Raw genomic sequence first — 19,635 nt, 5'->3', positions numbered from 1 at the left:
CTCAAACGATTCGTTCAACGCAGTTCTAAGATTCAGTCTCTCTAAACCCCTCCTTTCCGTGAGCCTACTCTGCTCTGATTGGTCAGATGGCCCAGTCTGTTGTGATTGGTCTACAGCGTACAGCATGTGTCGGAAACAATATGCCCATTGCCATAGTTCCGTATTTTGAATGCTCGATAGAAAATATAAACATCTATTATTTATCATACTTGTAATTCAGTGGAGCCAGCTGGTCCAAATAATCAGGGTACTGAGCCATCTTTAAAGAGCAAGCGTTTAGTGAATCCCGTGTTGAACTCCCCGAGAATTTTTTTTTAACTCCCCGAGATTGTGTGTCGGCCAACGTAGAACATAGGTGGGAATTATGCAAATGTATTACCCAAGTGGAATTCGAATTACTAACGACTCGTTTAGGCTGTAGAGAGTCGATTCTTTATTTTGGGAGACAATAACTTTATTTATCGTGCACTTTCGGCTTTGCAACTTTGCTGATCGTTTACATTCACATACAGCTACATTACACACTGCATGAAAGGCAATATTGGAAATGGCATAATAGGGGCACTTTAAGAAATTGTGAGTGGTTTTTGCTTGTATAAATCTGGTTATAACAATGTTCTATCCTGATCCTACAATGCAAGTCTAATGGATTTTATGGGACTGCATGTATTTATACACAAAATGGTTTACTCACATTACTATGAATTGGAGAAAGTGCAGTGCAATAGAGTGCAACAGTCGAGTTTCGGAAGTAAAAAAAAATTCTCCATGGAGATAATGATTTTTAACAGTAACTGATAAATGTTTAAGGACCAGTGTTGGGGGTAAAGCATTACAAGTAACGTTAGTTACATAATCAGATTACTTTTTTTCAACGCATTACTTTTAAATTTACAATGGAATATCTGAGTTACTTTTTCAAATAAGTAACACAAGTTACTTTGTTTCCCTATTTATTCACTGACACCTTTCATGTCCCGGTGTTGAGAGAAATTGAAGTGAAGTGAAGTGACGTGTGGCCAAGTATGGTGACCCGTACTTGGAATTAGTGCTCTGCATTTAACCCATCCAAAGTGCACACACACAGCAGTGAACACACACACACCGTGAACACACACCCGGAGCAGTGGGCAACCATTTATGCTGCGGCGCCTGGGGAGCAGTTGGGGGTTCGGTGCCTTGCTCAAGGGCACCTCAGTCGTGGTATTGAAGGTGGGAGAGAGCACTGTACATTCACTCCCCCACCTACAATCCCTGCCGGTACGAGACTCGAACCTGCAACCTTTGGGTTATGAGTCCGACTCTCTAACCATTAGGCCACGACTTCCCCAAAGTTGGGAGTGAGGTGCAGAGACAGAGTCACTTCCTTCAGCCTGAGACTTATTAATTTCACTTTTGGAGTAAAAGGGCCTTTACAGTTGCCCAAAATATAACTTTTCAGTTTATTTTTATTAAAAAACAAATAAGCAAGCCCAGACCAGGTGACAAAAAGTAATGCAAAAGTAACCTAATTCATTACTTTCCATAAAAAGTAATGCAAATTTTTTTTTATGGAGTAACGCAATATTGTAATGCATTACTATTAAAAGTAACTTTCCCCAACACTGTTAAGAACAGACCTGTTATGAGCTCTGAGGTTATTAATTGATTGCATATGCTTTTGGGAAAGCAATTGTTCACAATAATCATGTTTAATAGTGGAATTACAGCTTCATTACCCATGATGCTGTACAGAAAATTCCACCAACTAGAGAGCAAGCAAAGCCCACCAAAAGAGTTCCTTAGCCCTGCCCACTCCCATGAATCACCGCAAGTCTCCATACGTTATGAGAATAGTTAAATATTTGTGTGTGTGTGTGTGTGTGTGTGTGTGTGTGGGTGGGTGTGAGTGTGAATATATACATATATACAGTACATATTGCATATTTGGCAAAAACTTTTAAAAATATAGGTTCTATAGATACAATCAACAGCTTTAAATTCATAGTTTTATATATATATTTTTTTTTTATTGAACTAATTTGCAATGCTTCATGGGAAAAATATAGAACCAATACTGCTGAAAAAGTGGGCGGGCACTTATGCACTATGGTGGAATAAGTCCCGCCTTCTAAATAAAAGAGCCATTTGTCAATGTGATGGTAAAGTCATCGGATCACTACAACTGACGGTTCCATAGAAAGTCAAATGGAACCAAAGTCAGTGTCCTGAGATGCATGTTTAGGACTGTGTATGCGCATTGGCTGGGACCAGCCTTGATTTTAACACTATTTGAGAATAATAAACAACATGTATGGGATTGTCTCCAGGTAACTATTTTGAGCATGCAAAACCTACATGAACGAGGCAATACAGAAATTTCAAAAACTGCTTGCCAAACTCACATTTAAATAACATACTTCAAATGAGCAATACAATTTGACAGGTATTATTCATGCTGGTAGTACAAACACAGTACATTTATAAGCTCATTTATCAGCTGACAGGTGTCTGTTTACTCACCTGCTGAAATGTGGCTTCAATGAGATTGGAGGGGATCATATTCCTGGGGATGGAAATAAAGTATAAGTGTAAAAGTGTAGAGCAACTGGCCATATTTAAAGCATATGATGCCAATTCATTAACTGTTTTTCTATGAATATTATATTACACCACATTTATACTTTTATGATATGGCGTCCACCCTGGAGACGTGAACACTTAGGCCAGCTATTATCAAGTATAGCAGCACAAGACCAACAGCTTGCTGTGTTTATGGGCAGAGGGGAATGGGAGGGTCCTGCTCTTCTTAATTGGCCCTTTGTGCAGATTACTAAAAATACCCTAATCACTGCTTTAATAGGATTGCACTGTATGGGATGGCCTAAAATCCCCAGACATGGGCAACTCTTCCTATGAATGGCACTTACAGTGTCCAAGAGACACATTTTATGTCTTTTGGGGGACTTATGAACATGTCTATCAAAATGAGGAGAAAATGACCTCAAAAGCTTATCATTTTAGTAATAAAAATGCTGATATTAAAGGAGAAGTTCACCCAAAAATGAAAACACTATCATCATTTACTCACCCTAATGCCATTCCAACTGTTTTTCTTCTGTGTAAAAACACCTTAAAACTGGTCCGTGATTTTCCTTTTATATATAGCACACTCATATTATAATACATTCTTCTGAAGCAATACAATAGCTTTGTGTGAAGAACAGACTGCTGAAGTTCATTTAGACTGATTTTGTGAACCGGATCATCCGATTTAAGATCTAACTCAAAGAACAATTCAACCACAAATCATGAACATGCTAAGGAAAGCTAGTGCGAATTTGATTCGGTTCCTCACACAAAGCCATTGAATGGCTTCAGAAGACAGAAGATATACTAGCATAATTCATATGAATGCTTTTTAATACTTTAATACTGCTTTTTTTGTGTCATTTTTTAAGCCTGAATGCTCCGGTCCCCATGCTTAGTAACTGCATGGAAAAACTTTCTCTTTCTGTGTCACAACAAAGTCATACTGGTGTGAAACTATATCAGAACAGAACTGTCATATTTGTGAACTTTCCCATTTAAGCCGCGTTTCCACCGAAATTACCCGGAAATTACTAGAATTAATAGAATAAAGACCAAAGATTACCTGTTAAGATTTACCCAAAACGAATTATATCTTATGTTTATCCACTACAGAGACATCAGAGCCAGCGGCAAATGTCAGAAGGACTAGCCGAGTTGAGGCTGCTCTCGTCGGGATACATGAGCACTGAGCGCCGGCTGATCGCGTGGAGCTCACTTCTCCAAAATCGGCGAAGCACATTTTCAAATAGGCGCTGTTTTTATAAATAAACCGCAGATTTGAGTTTTAAACAACTACATTCTCGCCTGAAATACTTTTAAAACTACATTTCATGACACAATAACAGTAATATTTAAAAAAAAACATATATATATATATATATGGCGGCAAATGTCAGAAGGACTAGCCGAGTTGAGGCTGCTCTTGTCGGGATACATGAGCACTGAGCGCCGGCTGATCACGTGGAGCTCCCATCGGCGAAGCACATTTTCAAACAGGTGCTGTTTTTATAAATAAACCGCAGATTTGAGTTTTAAACAACTACACAATTCTTTTAAATTCTTTTAAAACTACATTTCATGACATAATAACAGTAATATTTTTGAAATATATATGAAAATGGTGGTTGAAATACAATGCTGTGTGAACTCAACCAATCAGCATGTTCAGCGCTCAAGTCCCGCCCCCGACTTTCTGAGGGGCAATTTTTTACCCGGAACTTTATTTAGATACTGGTTCCTGCGGTGGAAACACACGAGTACCGGCCCAAAGTCCCTAGTTCCTGGGGAAAGTTCCTGCAGTGGAAACGCGGCTTTATTTTCCAAGTAGTACATGTTCCTGGATCAGCAGTACTGAAACAGAACACTATAGGTTGATTAGGAGGTTGTCCAAGCCTTTAACCCCATATCTAGGCCTACTCCTAAAATCTGCTTGGCTGATATAAATGTTAGTTCAGGACCTACAAGAATGTTGTTGCTACTTGACAAATTTTTTTTGGACAGTCATACCTGACCAGATCCAGCAGTGCATCTGCAGACGTTATGACTTGTCCACCTCCCAGTCTACTGCTCTCCGTGTGTGTCCCATAGCCAGGTTTGATGATAAGAACGAGTACAATGCCGACCACTACTGCGATGAATGTGGTCCAAAGGTAGTAGGTGACTGTCAGCACCCCAATCCTGCAGCAGGCCTTCGACTCCATAGACGACAGTCCAGACATTAAACTACAGGCAGACAGTACGAGTTGATATGAGGAGATATTTACACAATCTTTATGTAAGACAAAAATGTTTGTATCAAATATGAAGATGAGAATGAGTCAAATCTCCACCTGGAAGTGATTAGGGGAAGAATCAACATTTTAAGTATCCGCATGAGCAGCTCACCAGGAAAGGAGAAATATATTTTTGCCTGATTACAAAAACAGAGAAAGAGCTTTTCAGATTATAAGCAATTTTGCACAATTTCAACATTTCAGTGTAGAAAAGAATTAATGTTGGTAACAGGCTGAAATGCCATCCAGTTTTACTACCACATGATATATTTTGTCATATTTTTCAAAAAATAATGGAGTTCGGAATGGAAGTTTGGAATGATTAACTCCACCCATTGGGGAGCTGGATGTCATTTGTGTCTGCAGTGAGCACTAGATTCTATGACCAAATCTAAATAGTAGTGTATCACTGTAGTGTTTAACATTGATAATAATCAGAAATGTTTCTTGAGCAGCAAATCAGCATTTTAGAATAATTTCTGAAGGATCATGTGACACTTAAGACTAGAGTAATGATGCTGAAAATTCAGCTTTGCCATCAAATGAACAAATTACATTTAAAAAAAATATTAAAATGAAAAACAATTATTTTAAATTGTAGACTAATACCATCATATTTCAAAGTATTACTGTCAATACCAATTGTTTGCTCTTCCTAAGGGGAAAAAAAACCCTCTCATTTGGTAGATTACTATAAAATTAAAGGTTTATATTATTATAATCACAAGTACTCAAATAAAAACTGAAATGTTTGTATACAACTCAATTGCACATAAGGTTGTTTTCATAAGAATTTGTCATTATGACAGATTTAAACATTCATATGTAATTAACAGTAAAAAAGACCCTCTCTAGTGTTTTATTTATTTATTTATTTTTAACTAACCAGCTGTGAACACATAACACTTGCAAGGTGAATACAAAGTTAAGTGACATAGATCAAAAGCTGTTTTATTGACGTCTTTCTGCAGTTGAAACATTGATGGAGTGATTACTTGAGACATGATACATTCCGATAAGTTGTATTGTACCTTTCAACATAGGCCTACCTTCTGTTCTGATGTTCATTCATGTTTATTTCGTGCTATAACTTGTATTAAAGTGGCAGAGATGACTCGCGTTTCTGAGGCGCTACAGCGATCTGTTACGCCAAATGTAACTAATTACTTTCAAAAGACAGTAACTAGTAATATATAATGTATTACATTTTGGAAGTAACTTGCCCAACACTGCATTTAAATGCGTCAAAATTGCATTTATTGTTTGAATTTAGCATTAGAATTGGTTAGTTTCTTATCAGAAGTAACAAAGCACAAACCTCTTAGCAAGTAGGCTGGATGGGAGGCGAACAACGTTTGGTGACGGGAAAACCGCGATAAGCCTGGCCACGTGAGGCCTACCGGATACCGGTGATTCTCACAGGGTCAAATAGAACCTGCAGCTGTTTTTAAAGTGACATTGCGTTAATGTCTTACTAGTAGATAATTGCTTTTATCGGCCGAATTATTGGCAGATACATCGGTGAATCCCTAATATAGCACACCTCTCCTCATGCCAGAATTTAAGATTTGTTCTTAAAAGTGTGTTATTAAAATTATGATTAGGCTATGTTTAAGTATGAGTAATAGTACTGATGCTTAATGTAATGCATTAATGTAACTGCATATAGCCTATCAGCAAGGCAGGATGAATTTGCTATCTGAGAGCAGCCCATCTGAGCTACTTCCCCTGACTGACTGTTGCCATTTGCTCTGCTGTTCAGCAGAGTCAGGCGTCACGCGCGGCGAGACTGTCTCTCACGTCAACCTCCATTTGTCTCGGCTGGACTGCTGTCTGTCTGGGATTAGATCACTGAGCACAGATGTCCTTAAGTACATCTTAACATTCAAACCTACATGCCTCATCCCAGCACTATAATAGTACAAATTACACATTGTACAGATCTAATTCTGGGGTTTATGATCACGTGACCTGGGTTCAGTAGTGATTTCTAAACAACAAAAAAATACAAATAATCTCAATTTATTTCAGTTAAAACCCAGTACAACGGGAAATATTCCTTAAATTGGCATATACACTGCCGCTCAAACGTTTGGGATCAGTAGGATTTTTATTGTTTTTTAAAGAAGTTTCTTCTGCTCATTATTGCTGCATTAATTTTATCAAAGCACCAAAAAAAAAACTGTAATATTGTGAAATATTATTGCAATTTAAAATAACGGTTTTCTATCTTAATATACTTTAAAATAGAATTTATGCATGTGATGCAAAGCTGAATTTCAAAGCTGAAAATGTGATCCTAGTGCTCCTGTGGCTCAGTGGTAGAGCATTGCGTTAGCAGGGCAAAAGGTCAGGGGTTCGATTCCCAGGGAACACACATACTGGTAAAAAATATATAGCCTAAATGCACTGTAAGCGTCTGCTAAATGCATAAATTATTATCCTTCAGAATAATTATATATAAAATAATATTGTCATTCTAACATGCTAATTCATAATCAGTGATGGAAGCAGTTGTGCTGCTTAATATTTTTTTGGAACCTGTGACACTTTAGATTTTTTGATGAATAAAATGTTAAAAAGAACAGCATTTATTTAAAATAGAAATCTTTTGTAACAATAGAAGTATTGTTTACTATCACTTTGTATCAATTTAGCACATCCTTGCTGAATAAAAATATTAATTTATTTTAAAAAAGAAATAAAAAAATTACTTTTGAAAAAACTTGTTTTTTCTGTATTTTTGATTAAATAAATGCAGCCTTGATGAGCAGAAGAAACTTCATTAAAAAACAATAAAAATCCTACTGATCCCAAACTTTTGAGCGGCAGTGTATGTTTTTGCCAAATGCTATATTAAGAGACTGTTCAAAACTGAAATAAAATAGTTGAAGCTGATAGATAGGAAGAGCTCTGACACACAGCATGACTTACTTCGCTTTCCATCCACTATCTGACTGCCATATTCAAAACATAAATCTTACATAACAATTTATGAAGACACAAAGTGACTATAGCTAGTATTTGACACCAAAGTTTTAGACAGGACAGGACACGTCTCCAAGATAAGAGCTTCATCTAAGAATCATTTATTGTCTACAAATATCTAATTAACATTAGTTCTACATATGTTCTAAATCTGTGTTTTACTGATTAAAAGCATGACAAAACATTTTGACCATTTCAGAAATAGATAATATGTTTGATGTGGACCTAGGCTATTAAAATGCATCACTACAACAACTTGTGTACATTTCCATAATTCCTTCATTGTGTGTATTTTCAGTAACATGTCCACAGTCATTTATCTCTCTAAAATCCACGTTTAATAAGCCTTACTTGTGTGGAGAGGTCCAGACCCCTCAGCGTGAAGCCCAGGACGCATCCTGTGATCACGGCTAGAACCGAGAGCGTCAGCAGCCCGTTGTGCCTGATGTAGTCCTTCACATACTCTCTGACGCTGGCCGAGAATGTGCTTGCCATGAAGTCCTTCATTCTCTCCAGCGGGGTTTTAGCCGGTCCCGCCGGAGAGAAGAAGATGCCAGGCTCCGGAGGCGCCTCTTCGGCATCTGTGGGTATCAGTAGCTCCTCCATGGCGAGTCGCTGCGAGTAACGCAGGAGGGCAAAGCGTAACCTTTTCTAACGAGGGACTAAGCCATCATGCATCCATCCAGCATCTCAAGACCACGGTAGGGGGGAATTAGGAGGCTTAGAGGATTAGGATGGAGTAATAAAATCTAACACTTCCCTGTTGACAGTGGCTCTGCCACACTTCTGGGTTTTTGGCATGAAGTGATTTCAGATAACCTCCACTTTTTGTGTATTTACTACTGTAGCAACGGGTGAAATAGTAATGCACTGCGTTGTTCCCGAACGTAATCCATAGTGAGGACAGGTGATCTGTCTCTAAAGCCACAAGGAAAGTCAGCACGTGCATTCACATGAGCTCATTACAATTGAGAGCGTCCCTTAAGCACAGGCTCAATTAAATCATTTTTTCTCTGGAGAATAGGTTGGCACAGGTGAATTTGTCGTGTTTATTAAAGTTGAGTACTCTTGATACAGCCTGTCTTATGGTTCAAGGGATTCCCCAGGTTTGACTTGAGTAGGCATTAACCATAACCGATGTGATCCATTGATAGTGCATACTAGTGCTTAGCCTTTCTGTTTCCATTTCCATTTTTGCATTTAACACACACCTTGACTTACATTGCATTCAAGGTACACGTTTTATCAGTTCATGCATTCCCTGGGAGTCGAACCCATGACCTTGGCATTGCCAGTGCTGTGATCTCCTGTTCGAGAGCTAGAGTAAAAATAGATGTCGACTGGTGTACATAAACAGATTCTAACTAATTTTCACACAATTTACTATTCATTCTCTTAAATGTGTGATCATTAGTGGTGATGAGGCTTTTGAGTTTTCATATCCGCCTTATTCTTCAATGTGGAAGACTTCTGGTTCATTAGCACCTGTAGGGAAATAACTAGAAGAAAACAACATGCAGTAAACAGTAAAACTGTTTGCTCTACAAACCAGTGTGTTCATAATTAAGATAATACATGAAAATAATATGGTAAGACACACCAATTTGCAATATAAATGAGCTGTTTTGTACAGCTAAAAATAGCTGGACGTGAATGAGACCGGAGGCCAGACCCATAACATTTACAAATGGCTGTACCCTCTCTTATGGGAAAAATAAGGTGGATAGTTACTCGAATCTTGGGGCGTCGTCAAGATGGCGTCGGTGTAGGTCGCGTTTTCTTTGCTCTTACTTGAATTTTGTGCAAAACTTGATTTTTCTTCCTCCCCGAAGACTTAATTTGTTTTCATGCGTTGATTTTATACACTTTATTTTGATGTAAGGGTTACCTCCTGTGTATTCTTTGAAGTTGACATTTTATGTGTAATTTTCCATTTAAGTAATTTTTTTATTTTAATTTATTTCTGATTTATTTATTTAAAAAAAAAAGAAAAGATGTTTAACTTTTTATTTATTTGTTTTTGTTCTGTTTATATTTCACTTTTATTATTCTTTATATATTTATTGTTTTGTATTCTGGTTGTGTATGTAATTTATTGCTATGACTGTATCCCCTGTGAATGTTATATCTTCAATAAAAAAAATAAAAAAATAAATAAAAAGTTACTCGAATCTTTGAATCCGTTCACTAAAAAGATTTATTTAAATTCATTCTGATTTGTTTCAGTATGGAAGTCCATTTTGCTACGGAAATAATTAAATAGAAATATAGCTATTAAATGAGATTGTATAGGCCTATCTCCCTGTTCAGACATGGTTTTTATTAATTCTGCAGAAAAAAAGTTATAAAACTCTCAATACTACGAAAAAAAAATCAGAATTCAGACTTTTTTCCTCGCAATTCCGAATTTATATTTCAAAATCTTTTGTTTTCATTTTGAAATTCTGTTTTTGTTTCCTCCATGTAATAAAAAAATTAAAAAAGATCATTGCTACTTTTTAATCTCACAATTCTGACTTTTTTCTCGCAATTGTGGGTTTATATCTCACAATTTGGACTTCTCAGAATTGCAAGTTTACAGATCTACGCCATAATCTTCAAATAGACTCCATAAATGGTGTTTAAGCATTATAATGCTAAAATATTTGGTATATTGTTCTGATGATTAAACGTTAGTGGACCATTTTCATAGGTAATGTGATGAACTATGTTTGTGGTTACTCTCAGTGGCATTGCTAGGGATTCTGGACCCCTTCTGGAATGAAACAGAATCGTTTAATACTGTTTGTTTGCAAGTGGCTTGATGTGATATTTTGTTATCAATGAACTGTTATTGTAAACAAGGCCAGGTTTTCTGGAGACAGTGTGCTAGTCAATGAAACCTTGGATATAACAGTAATCCAATCAGCCATAATCCTGTCATGACAAAAGGCAGTCAGTGTTAATGAGTCTGATAGGTCAGGACCTATGTGCGTCAGATTGGGGCTTTGTAGCACACTCCAGGTTAAAGGAGCAGACTGGTTACATGGTGATCTGGAACACTTCCAACTAGGCTATACCTATTCAGACAGTAAAGAAGAGAATCAAAAATCACACAACCAAGAGAATCACTTTATTAAATCAAAAATTAAAGCCGATTAATAATTACACAGAATCCCATATGCATTTCAAAAAGGAGAGTTTTGCAACACTCAAATACTAAATCTCATTGACACATGTAAAAGAGCACAGACAGGAAATGGCTACAGATTGACAGATAGTGCTGACATCCTACCGACAAATCTTACATCGAGTCTCCACATCAGGGATATTGGATCCAACCCCGGATGCCAGATCCTGTTGGAAAAAAATATCCATTTTGTCTGGTACCCAAAACCTGTTAATAGCCAGTTTTGTCCAGTACCCAAAATCAATCAAGCAATATCAATGAATGAATCAATTGAGAATATATCATTCATTATTATTAATAATTAAATGGAATAATAAAGTGATCAAATGATTAGAAATGAATGAATGAATTAATAAATACAAAAGAAAACAACACAAATGTATGGTTGCTCTCTTAAAGCAACAAACTCAGGTTGCGAAGAGTCCTTAGATCCAAAAACTTTTTTCTTCGTTTTCTTTTACATCTGTTGCTTGATTTGTTGAAACTGCCCAGAAATACTTAAACAATGAAAACACTATTAAGAATCCCCCCCCCTGATATGACGGATATGTTTTTACAATGTAACCGTAAAGGTTCATAAAGCTGTAAAGTACACAAAAATGTCAAACTAAATTAAGGATACAAAGATTGTTCAAATACATAAAGGTCAAGTTTTAATTTCCCGAGCAATTCTCTTCATTTACTTCTGAAGCTTAGCATGGTGCTTATGAGGCAAAATCCTCATCACATTCAAACTGAGGCTAGTAGTCAAAATCATGACAAAATAGATCAAATATAGCTTAATGTAACAATGAACAATCTGAATTAAGCATAAAATGATAACAGTAGATTACATCAAATAGAGAACCACCAGAGGAACTGTTGTGTCAAGTAAATGAAACAACTGGCAGTTTGACTGAATTCTGTGCACTCAACTATAATCAATTTAATGTAAACATATCTGACCAATTTCAACACAAAGTTCTCACTAAATCATCCTATTACATGTGCATTCAGCTAATATTCTCTATAAGCAAATCCTTCAAAACAGTCATTGTAATATTGGTATATATTGACTGTATGATATTTACATAAAGGATGAGTAAAAATTTCCTCATGCTTTTCAAAGATGTAATTCATGAGATTAATCAAAATTGTAGATGCAGCTATTTTAAACAGTAAGGAATAACAAACCAATCTTGTTTTGATTTTAAAGATTTATACATCTAACAAAACAAAACTTATAAATACAAATTAAAGTAAATATTTTAATAATTTGACATTAAATTTTTGGCCTTAGTACAGTGACAATAATAAAGCTAATTATTCAATTTTGGAAAATCAAATTTTTAAAAAATAATATGACATAATATAAGTATGTGTGTGTGTGTGTGTGTGTGTGTTTATAAAATAAAAATAATCATATTTTTGGGTTACTGGCATCAAAAAGATTGAAAACCCTTGCACTATAAAACATCAAAAGTTATACAGTAGATTTACACAAACCCTTGGTTACGATGTTTGGCAGATGGTGCTCTAAAAGAGCAGTATAGTTTTAGAAAATCTTACATTTTGAACCCCTTTTACCATTTGATGAAGACGAGCCCTGCAAGTACACTGTAGCCCAGTGCAAGAAACAGCACCTTCAGTAGCCTGTCGTGTTTATCCTCCAGCTCTCGTGAGAGGATCTCAAAGAACGTAATGAAGAGGAACGTCCCGGCTGCCAGGCCTTGGAGCACTACAGATATAATACTTTCTGCCAAGTGCTGGACCGTCTGAATACCCATTCCAATCCCGATGCCCAGAGGAATCATTAGGCTCACTGTTACGGCCAGTTTACAGGCATCCCGTAAGGAGATTCCCGCCTTGGCTATATTAACCCCCAGTGCCACTGCTGCCAGCGTCTCGTGGATGGCCACACCAATGAAGAGGGTTCCGAGTTTAGCCCCATCTTCCTGAAGGCCCAAAGCGAGACCCTCAAAAACAGAGTGAGCGGACAGCGCTAGCACCAGGCTAGCTAATCTCAATGGCCCAGCGTGCATCAGCTCTGAAGGGCTGAAGTGTCCGTGGTGATGGGAATGGTACTGGTGGTCTCTGGAACCTCGAGCGGGAGCGATGAATGGAGCATCATTCTCGGAGTCGCTCCCCGCTGCCGAGCCACCAGCATTAAACGTCTCCAGGTCGATAAACGAGGGCTTCTCCTTGCGGAAAGTGAGCACGGTCTGCTCCACAAATACTGTGAGGAAAAACCCAATCATCATCATCGTCTCTGCCAGCGGGTACTGATTGGCGATATGTAATGTTTTCAGGACGTCGTCAACCTGAAAGCAAAAAGGTAAGAAGTCAGATTCTGTGACTGTAAACTATAATTTGATTCCCAGTGAACTTCCTGATGGTAATACTGGTTGTATAACTGACTTTAGTTTAGTATAACAGATAAATACGATCCTTAAACCTGTAAAGACTGCAGGACTATTATTAAAAACAATAGTCCAAAAGATCTTTTTTTTTTTTTTTTTTAAAGGGAACAATTTATTTAACCTTGAGACAAAATCTAAAAAAAAAAAAAAACTTTCTTGTTGAGTATCATATTCGATAAATGAGGCTTTTATTGCGCATATAGTATGATGAAGTGAGAATATGGATCTCATTTTCAAGAACACCTAAAAAAAAACACCTCAATTTTATTCAGAGGCTCAAACTGAGGAAAAATATTCAATCTGATGCAGTTGCTGATATTTATATGAACAAAAGTATGAAATTCTAATAGCTTGTAATGTAAAACTAGGGCTGGACAATAATTCTATATCAATATGTATCGCGATATAATTTTTTTCAATAACGGTGATATGATTTTTAAACACATTTCCGATATTTCGATATACATTACCAGTGTTTCCCATACATTTATTTATTTGTGCCGCTTGACTTCGTTGAATAAACATGAGCACTGCAGGGAAAGAAATTATAGAAATTATACTTTTATTTAGCAAGGATGCTTAAAATTGATCAAAAGTGATGATAAAGGCATTTATAATGTTAAAAAAGATTTCTATTTCAGATAAATAGTGTTCATATCGATATTATATCATATCGACCGAAATTAAGAAATATATCGTGATATCAATTTTGGCCATATCGTCCAGCCCTATGTAAAACAATGAGATCTTTAAAACAGTAAAGCAGACTACTTGTGTAAAACGCATATAAATATCAGTTGTCAATATCTCACAATAATATGTCTTAGTAAGATGACATTTAAATGCTTGATCAAAGCTCTGTTGGCTGATGCTCACATTTTAACATGATATTTCTAAAAAAATAAATATGTATGAATAATCAAGTAAATCTATGTATTGCAAACCTAAGTTTGTCAGAGGTATGAACAGCATGGCGGATATACTACATCCAAATTCCATTTATACCACCCAAAATCATATTTTACAGAACATAATTTTTTAACATTCACAAAGTAAGTTCAAATGCATATGTTGTACCTACTCAAGACAGTATGCGGTTTCAGATGCCCTGAATGTCTTCAGAAGCAAAACTGTAGGTGTGTGTGTATGAGAGAAAAATACTATTTTAAACCATCGCTTTCATTTAGTTTGCAAGGCCATCTGAACTTGACCAAACAATTATTTATTGTTAAAACAAAGTTAATTTTGGAACTTTACACAGATAATACCTAGTAAATAATTTCCTTGTTAAATTTAAAAAGGATATTGATTTGAATGGTTACTTTTGTGATATATTTGCCAAAACATTGTTACAGTTATATTGGCATTGCACTCGTGTTAAGAAACTTTGGACTAGATTTATAACTGATAATATTGACCACACTGACCATATTATTCACATTTTCTCTGTGTTTAGAAAATGTTTTATTTGGTTTTACTAATACTTCAAATAAAACAAAAAAAATTATATTACATATAAAAAAGGTTTAAATGCAAGTTTACTTTTTGCTAAATATCATATACATAAATGTAAGTATAGTAAAAACCAAACCCTTGTTTTGATTCCTGAACAAGAGGCTAAAATATATATATCGAGGGTATTCTCCATTCACTTAACAAGAAAGCTATTACGAATGTATCAATATGTGAATATTTAAATGTATTTCTGTGATTCTTAAGCTATGTATTTTATTGTATCGGTATTACTCTAGTTCTGAATGTAGATTGACTTTGTTCTGTTACTGAAACTCAAAAGAAAAAAGACAGTTGACCAGAAGAGATGGTTTATAATTTAAAAAGTTTAAAATATTAGTATTTCTCTCTCTCTCTCTCACACACACACCTATTGTTTTGCTTCAAAAGACACTGACTCATCAACTGTGATCGTACTGCATGGATTACCATCTTGTTCACTTTGCATGCTTTTGAAGTATCAAATAAGGGCTTCAACTAACTGGTACTATACAGACTCAGAGATGGATTATTTGTATAAAACATTTGTGTGCTTCCTATTTTAACTTTTGTGTTCATTTTTGGCTGATGTTTCCCTTTAAGGGATAGATCACCCAAAAATGAAAATTATGTCATCATTTACTCACCCTCATTTTGTTTCAAACCCATATGACTTTATTTCTTCCATGGAGCACAAACGGAAACATTTTTAAGAATGTATCTGGTCATTTTTTTATCCATGCAATTACAATTAATATGGACTGTAGCTTATAATCTTAAAAAATTAATCAATTGTATATAGCTATAACAAATGCCTCAGAAGACGTACTTTTATAGCGCTTTTGCATCCTTTTTTAAGGCTCCCCATTAACTGTAATTGCATGGGGGGAAAATCAGCCAGGATATTCATCAGAATGTCTACGTTTGCTCCACAAAAGAAAGCATATCATACGGCTTTGGAAAAACCTGATGGTGATTAAATAATGTTATTTTTGAGTGAACTTTTTCCAAAACCAAAACCATGCTTGATAACATACCTTTTCCCTAACTGCTGGTAGAAGGGCATTGAAGCAGGTGGCCAGGAATACACCTCCTCCAAAACAGTTGCTTAAAGCAACCACTTTTCTATACCTTGTGACTTTATCATACTCCATATGCATCACCCGCACAGGAATAAGAATGCCCGCCAACATCAGGGCAAACACCCCCAGCAGGCACAGGATTTTGGCTACAGCTATCTCCATACTGAGGAGATGGGCTGTGATCCCACTTCAACAAAGCATGTGTATCTGAAATAAAACACTGAAGCCAAAGACACTCTTCTTAAGGCCGACTGAGGTCAGGTCATGGACAGCATCCCTGGAAAAAATTCACAAACGTCAGTCCACAGCACAGTGTTTCATAATTATCGTAATTAATATAAGAGAAACATCAAAATTTAAGCAACTTCAAATCAGCATCAGTTCGACAGCTGTTGCCAGGTATGTCCAGTAGATACATTCACACCTGACAACCCATTTCTGAGGCGTTATATGTTCGTAAGGTGACTGGCGAGGTCAGTGTACAGATTAGCATGCTAACTCTGGTGAGCTGCTAGCTATCATAGTAGAAAAAAGCCTTTATAATGTGCATGTATTGAGAGAGAAAAAACCCGTTAACGACAAAAACACTTTATATTAAGACGTGCAAGCCTGTTGTTTTTCCACGAATTTCTATTCAAACTGGAGTTGTTTACTATAGCTCTTAAATGCTAAGCTAACAAATACTGCACGCACATAATAGCGTTTATTCTATATTACTGGTTTAAATACGCCTTTTAAAATGATTCATCAAACAATGAAATGTAATAAGACAATAATTCATATACTTATGCACGAAATGAAGCGTTTTACCCGTGTTTGTGCCGATACTTCCTGCTGCTGAAAGCTGCGACACCTGTTCAGTGGCTGTCTCAATAACTAGTGAGCAGCCTATCTAGTTTGCGCTGTTAGGCAACATAGGCGCGTTTGGAACGTCAAACTTTTTAAATTCGGATAATGAATTGCAAAATGTTCGCTGCCTCTAAAAGTGGCAAAAAAGCTTTAATGTTTCAAACTTTGCTTCTGCTGTCTATATAGTCAGCTCGCTAGGTTTTGAGACAGTGATGTTTACGGATGACAAGTCCCGTTAAATATACCATCACACATACATCAGTTCTCCAAAATGGACAAAAACATCCATTTCCTTTAATCCAAAATGATCAGAACAAATTAAGAACAATATTTGTTAAGTAATGGTACTTTTGATATATCTCATCGCTTGAAACATGGTAAGTGGTTGTGAAACATTAAACTTCAGCTGCAAAAGTCCTATTTGAAATCTGACATTTAATTGTCAATGTTGAGTTTTGCACATGTCAACCCCTTTCAGTTCAGACAGAGACTTGTCATTGGACAGGTCAATCACTGAGGTGTTACAGCAAATCTGCATTATGTCCATGTAGCAGCAATTCATTAATCACTGTCCAGTAACATGGATTATTACTTGAGCATATAATGTTAACCCAGTGTGATGTTTCATTTGATCAGACATTTGTTTGAGTCCAGTTCCCAAAAATGATGGGTGCATGTGCACTGATGACCTCTTCCAGCCGGTAGGGAAATGTGGGGCAGTGAACTCATGCAGTTTTTATAGATGAATAAACAGTCTCATCCCTGGAGTTGAAGGAACAAGGTATATCTTAAAAAATAAAAAAGTAGCCCATCTTCCAAAGGTCCACCAGGTCAAGGGTTAAACTGCACAAAATGAGAGAGGTAATGTTAAGTTCTAGTTTAAAACAGATATTGTTTAAAATAAGCTGTTGTTTGAATGCATCTATAAAGCTAAATCTCAAAAACAACATTAAAAATACCTATAAAACATCTTATTAAGACAAGACACCAAGTGAATGAAGTTTAAAAATTAACTAACAGATTAACATGCTTTCCAGGTTGATTGATTACATTAAGAATTGCAAACAATTTTTTTTACAAGTTTTCTAAAATGTTAAGTTTGCAACTACGGCATTGTCTAATTAAATATGCAAACATTTGCATATATTTCCAAAATATAAATCAAAAAATTGTACCCTTTTATTGACGTATTACAGAGGGGATTTTGGATATGAATTTTCATCACTACATAAATGAGAAAATACTGTCAACAGTCCATGAACAGTACATGAACAAACCCTTCTGTAAATACCTTCAGAATACAGAAAAGAACAAAACTCAAAGTTCGGTTTACGTTAGCGCTACTGAAGAGGAGCATTCTGACGGCCTTTAAAATGGTCTTTAAAGGTGCTGTATGTAAGTTTTTGATTCTACTAAAGCATAAAAATACCATAATGTGTTTGCAGATATTTAAGAAACATGCTAAGTTAACATACTTGTTTATCTGAAAAACAATACTAGTCAGTTATTCTCCTTTGAAAATCTGCGTTCCAGGCCAGAATGTCGGTCTCTGTTTTGGTTTGTGAAACCCACCCACTGCCAGTTTACCCAATTGTATTTCGGCACCCCGGGTTGCCAGTTGGCGGAAAACGCAGCATATTTCATTTCATTCGTCAAGTTCGCTGGTTCCTGTTGGTGTCATCAATCTGGCAACCTGCATGTGCGTCAAGTCTGAGGAGGAGGGGCCAGGTGAAAAAAAACCCTCTCCAATATTTTGAATTTGGACTGCAATACCTAGTTCAACCACTCGGTGTCAATCCTACATACAGCACCTTTAAAGATGTGTATAGTAATTTAAATCTACACACTCAAGCAGATAATGTGCAATAAAATAAAAACGTAAGTCTATTTTGGATGTTTTCATTCCACTACTCTGAAACAACAACTATAAAAAAGCTAAATAGTCCAAAAATCTCAAAATTGACCATTGCATGAAAAAACTGTGTTTTTGCCTCTAGTGTCTTGCCTTAAAGTCTGAAACCTAAAGCTATGTTCCAGTCTTTTAAATGTCAATTAGTTCAGATGAAAACTTTAATTGAGTGATGTGTGGTACCATAGGGAGTGTCAGGGTTCATCGTTGCCAGCACTACTGGGAGGTCGACTGCGCATTTGACTCCTCAGCTGCTCAATAATCTCAGGGTTCTGCTGCTGCATTTGCTGTGCAAACTGCTGACCACTGTCCCGTGACAGAAAAACACTAGTTCAGCCTCACTGCATATAACCTTGAACTTTCAGTTAGGAAGTAGAACAGAAACCTATGAAAATCACAGGATAGTGATGTTAAAACTTACGCCTGTATGAGGCCGGAGAGGTCATTGCCACCAACACCTGCACCTCCTGCTCCAGCTGTTGTTGTTGTTGTTGCTGCTGCTGCTCCTGCTCCAGGAGAGGTGGCTCCCGCCATAGGACCGTAAGCCCCAGACATCATACCTGACATCCTACATGGGCACAGAAACAACTGATATAAACTGCTGCTAATTGTTAACACAAATCACAAGTCACAACATCAAAACAACATCAAATCACAAGTCACAACATCAAAACGTTGGTACAGTGAGGTTCAATTAGCATTTCTTGACATAAAACCTGTGCAATTTAAATGTTTGTACAACTCGTTTTTTTTTTTTAAGTGTTGATTATTAAATACATATGGTATCAGTATCAGACCCGATACTGCGCTTCTGTACTTGAACTCGTACTCATTAAAGCGCTCCGATATCACACAGTGTGTGAACAGTGCTGTGTCCAGACAAAGAAACACAGACAACAGAGAG

At 36.5% G+C, this 19,635-nt stretch overlaps 2 protein-coding genes and 1 pseudogene across 3 annotated transcripts in view; all 3 read right to left on the bottom strand.

Moving 5' to 3' along the window:
- LOC107723847 (excitatory amino acid transporter 5-like) overlaps window positions 1-8,510 on the bottom strand; it is a 14,288-nt pseudogene extending 5,778 nt beyond the window's left edge.
- Window positions 8,511-12,382: 3,872 nt separating this feature from the next.
- LOC107723858 (zinc transporter ZIP3) lies at window positions 12,383-16,995 on the bottom strand. Its single transcript, XM_016532585.1, has 3 exons — window positions 16,784-16,995; window positions 15,929-16,250; window positions 12,383-13,301 (listed from the first exon to the last, which is right to left on the bottom strand). Exons 2-3 carry the CDS (start codon window positions 16,133-16,135, stop codon window positions 12,564-12,566), a joined length of 945 nt encoding a protein of 314 aa, XP_016388071.1. The 5' UTR covers window positions 16,136-16,250; window positions 16,784-16,995; the 3' UTR covers window positions 12,383-12,563.
- Window positions 16,996-17,080: 85 nt separating this feature from the next.
- LOC107723856 (small glutamine-rich tetratricopeptide repeat-containing protein alpha-like) overlaps window positions 17,081-19,635 on the bottom strand; it is an 18,927-nt gene continuing 16,372 nt past the window's right edge. For both annotated transcript variants that reach the window (XM_016532583.1, XM_016532584.1), the window contains exons 10-12: window positions 19,153-19,299; window positions 18,915-19,037; window positions 17,081-17,665 (exon numbers count right to left, since the gene is read on the bottom strand). In XM_016532583.1, the coding sequence (XP_016388069.1) occupies window positions 18,926-19,037; window positions 19,153-19,299 (259 nt within the window). In that variant the 3' untranslated portion in view covers window positions 17,081-17,665; window positions 18,915-18,925. The remainder of the gene's footprint in view (window positions 17,666-18,914; window positions 19,038-19,152; window positions 19,300-19,635) is intronic.

Source organism: Sinocyclocheilus rhinocerous, unplaced genomic scaffold, assembly GCF_001515625.1.
Source record: "Sinocyclocheilus rhinocerous isolate Xijiao unplaced genomic scaffold, SAMN03320098_v1.1 scaffold1296, whole genome shotgun sequence".
Classification (NCBI taxonomy): Eukaryota; Metazoa; Chordata; class Actinopteri; order Cypriniformes; family Cyprinidae; genus Sinocyclocheilus; species Sinocyclocheilus rhinocerous.
The sequence above is the reverse complement of the archived record's forward strand: the minus strand, read 5'-3'. Positions and strand labels throughout refer to the sequence as shown.

Bases quoted from the DNA above. Each gene is read 5' to 3' on its own strand.
- LOC107723858 (XM_016532585.1), bottom strand. From the start codon at position 16,135: ATGGAGATAGCTGTAGCCAAAATCCTGTGCCTGCTGGGGGTGTTTGCC. The intron at 13,302-15,928 runs GTATGTTATCAA...TTTTGCTTTCAG, and splicing joins TACCAGCAGTTAGGGAAAAG to GTTGACGACGTCCTGAAAAC.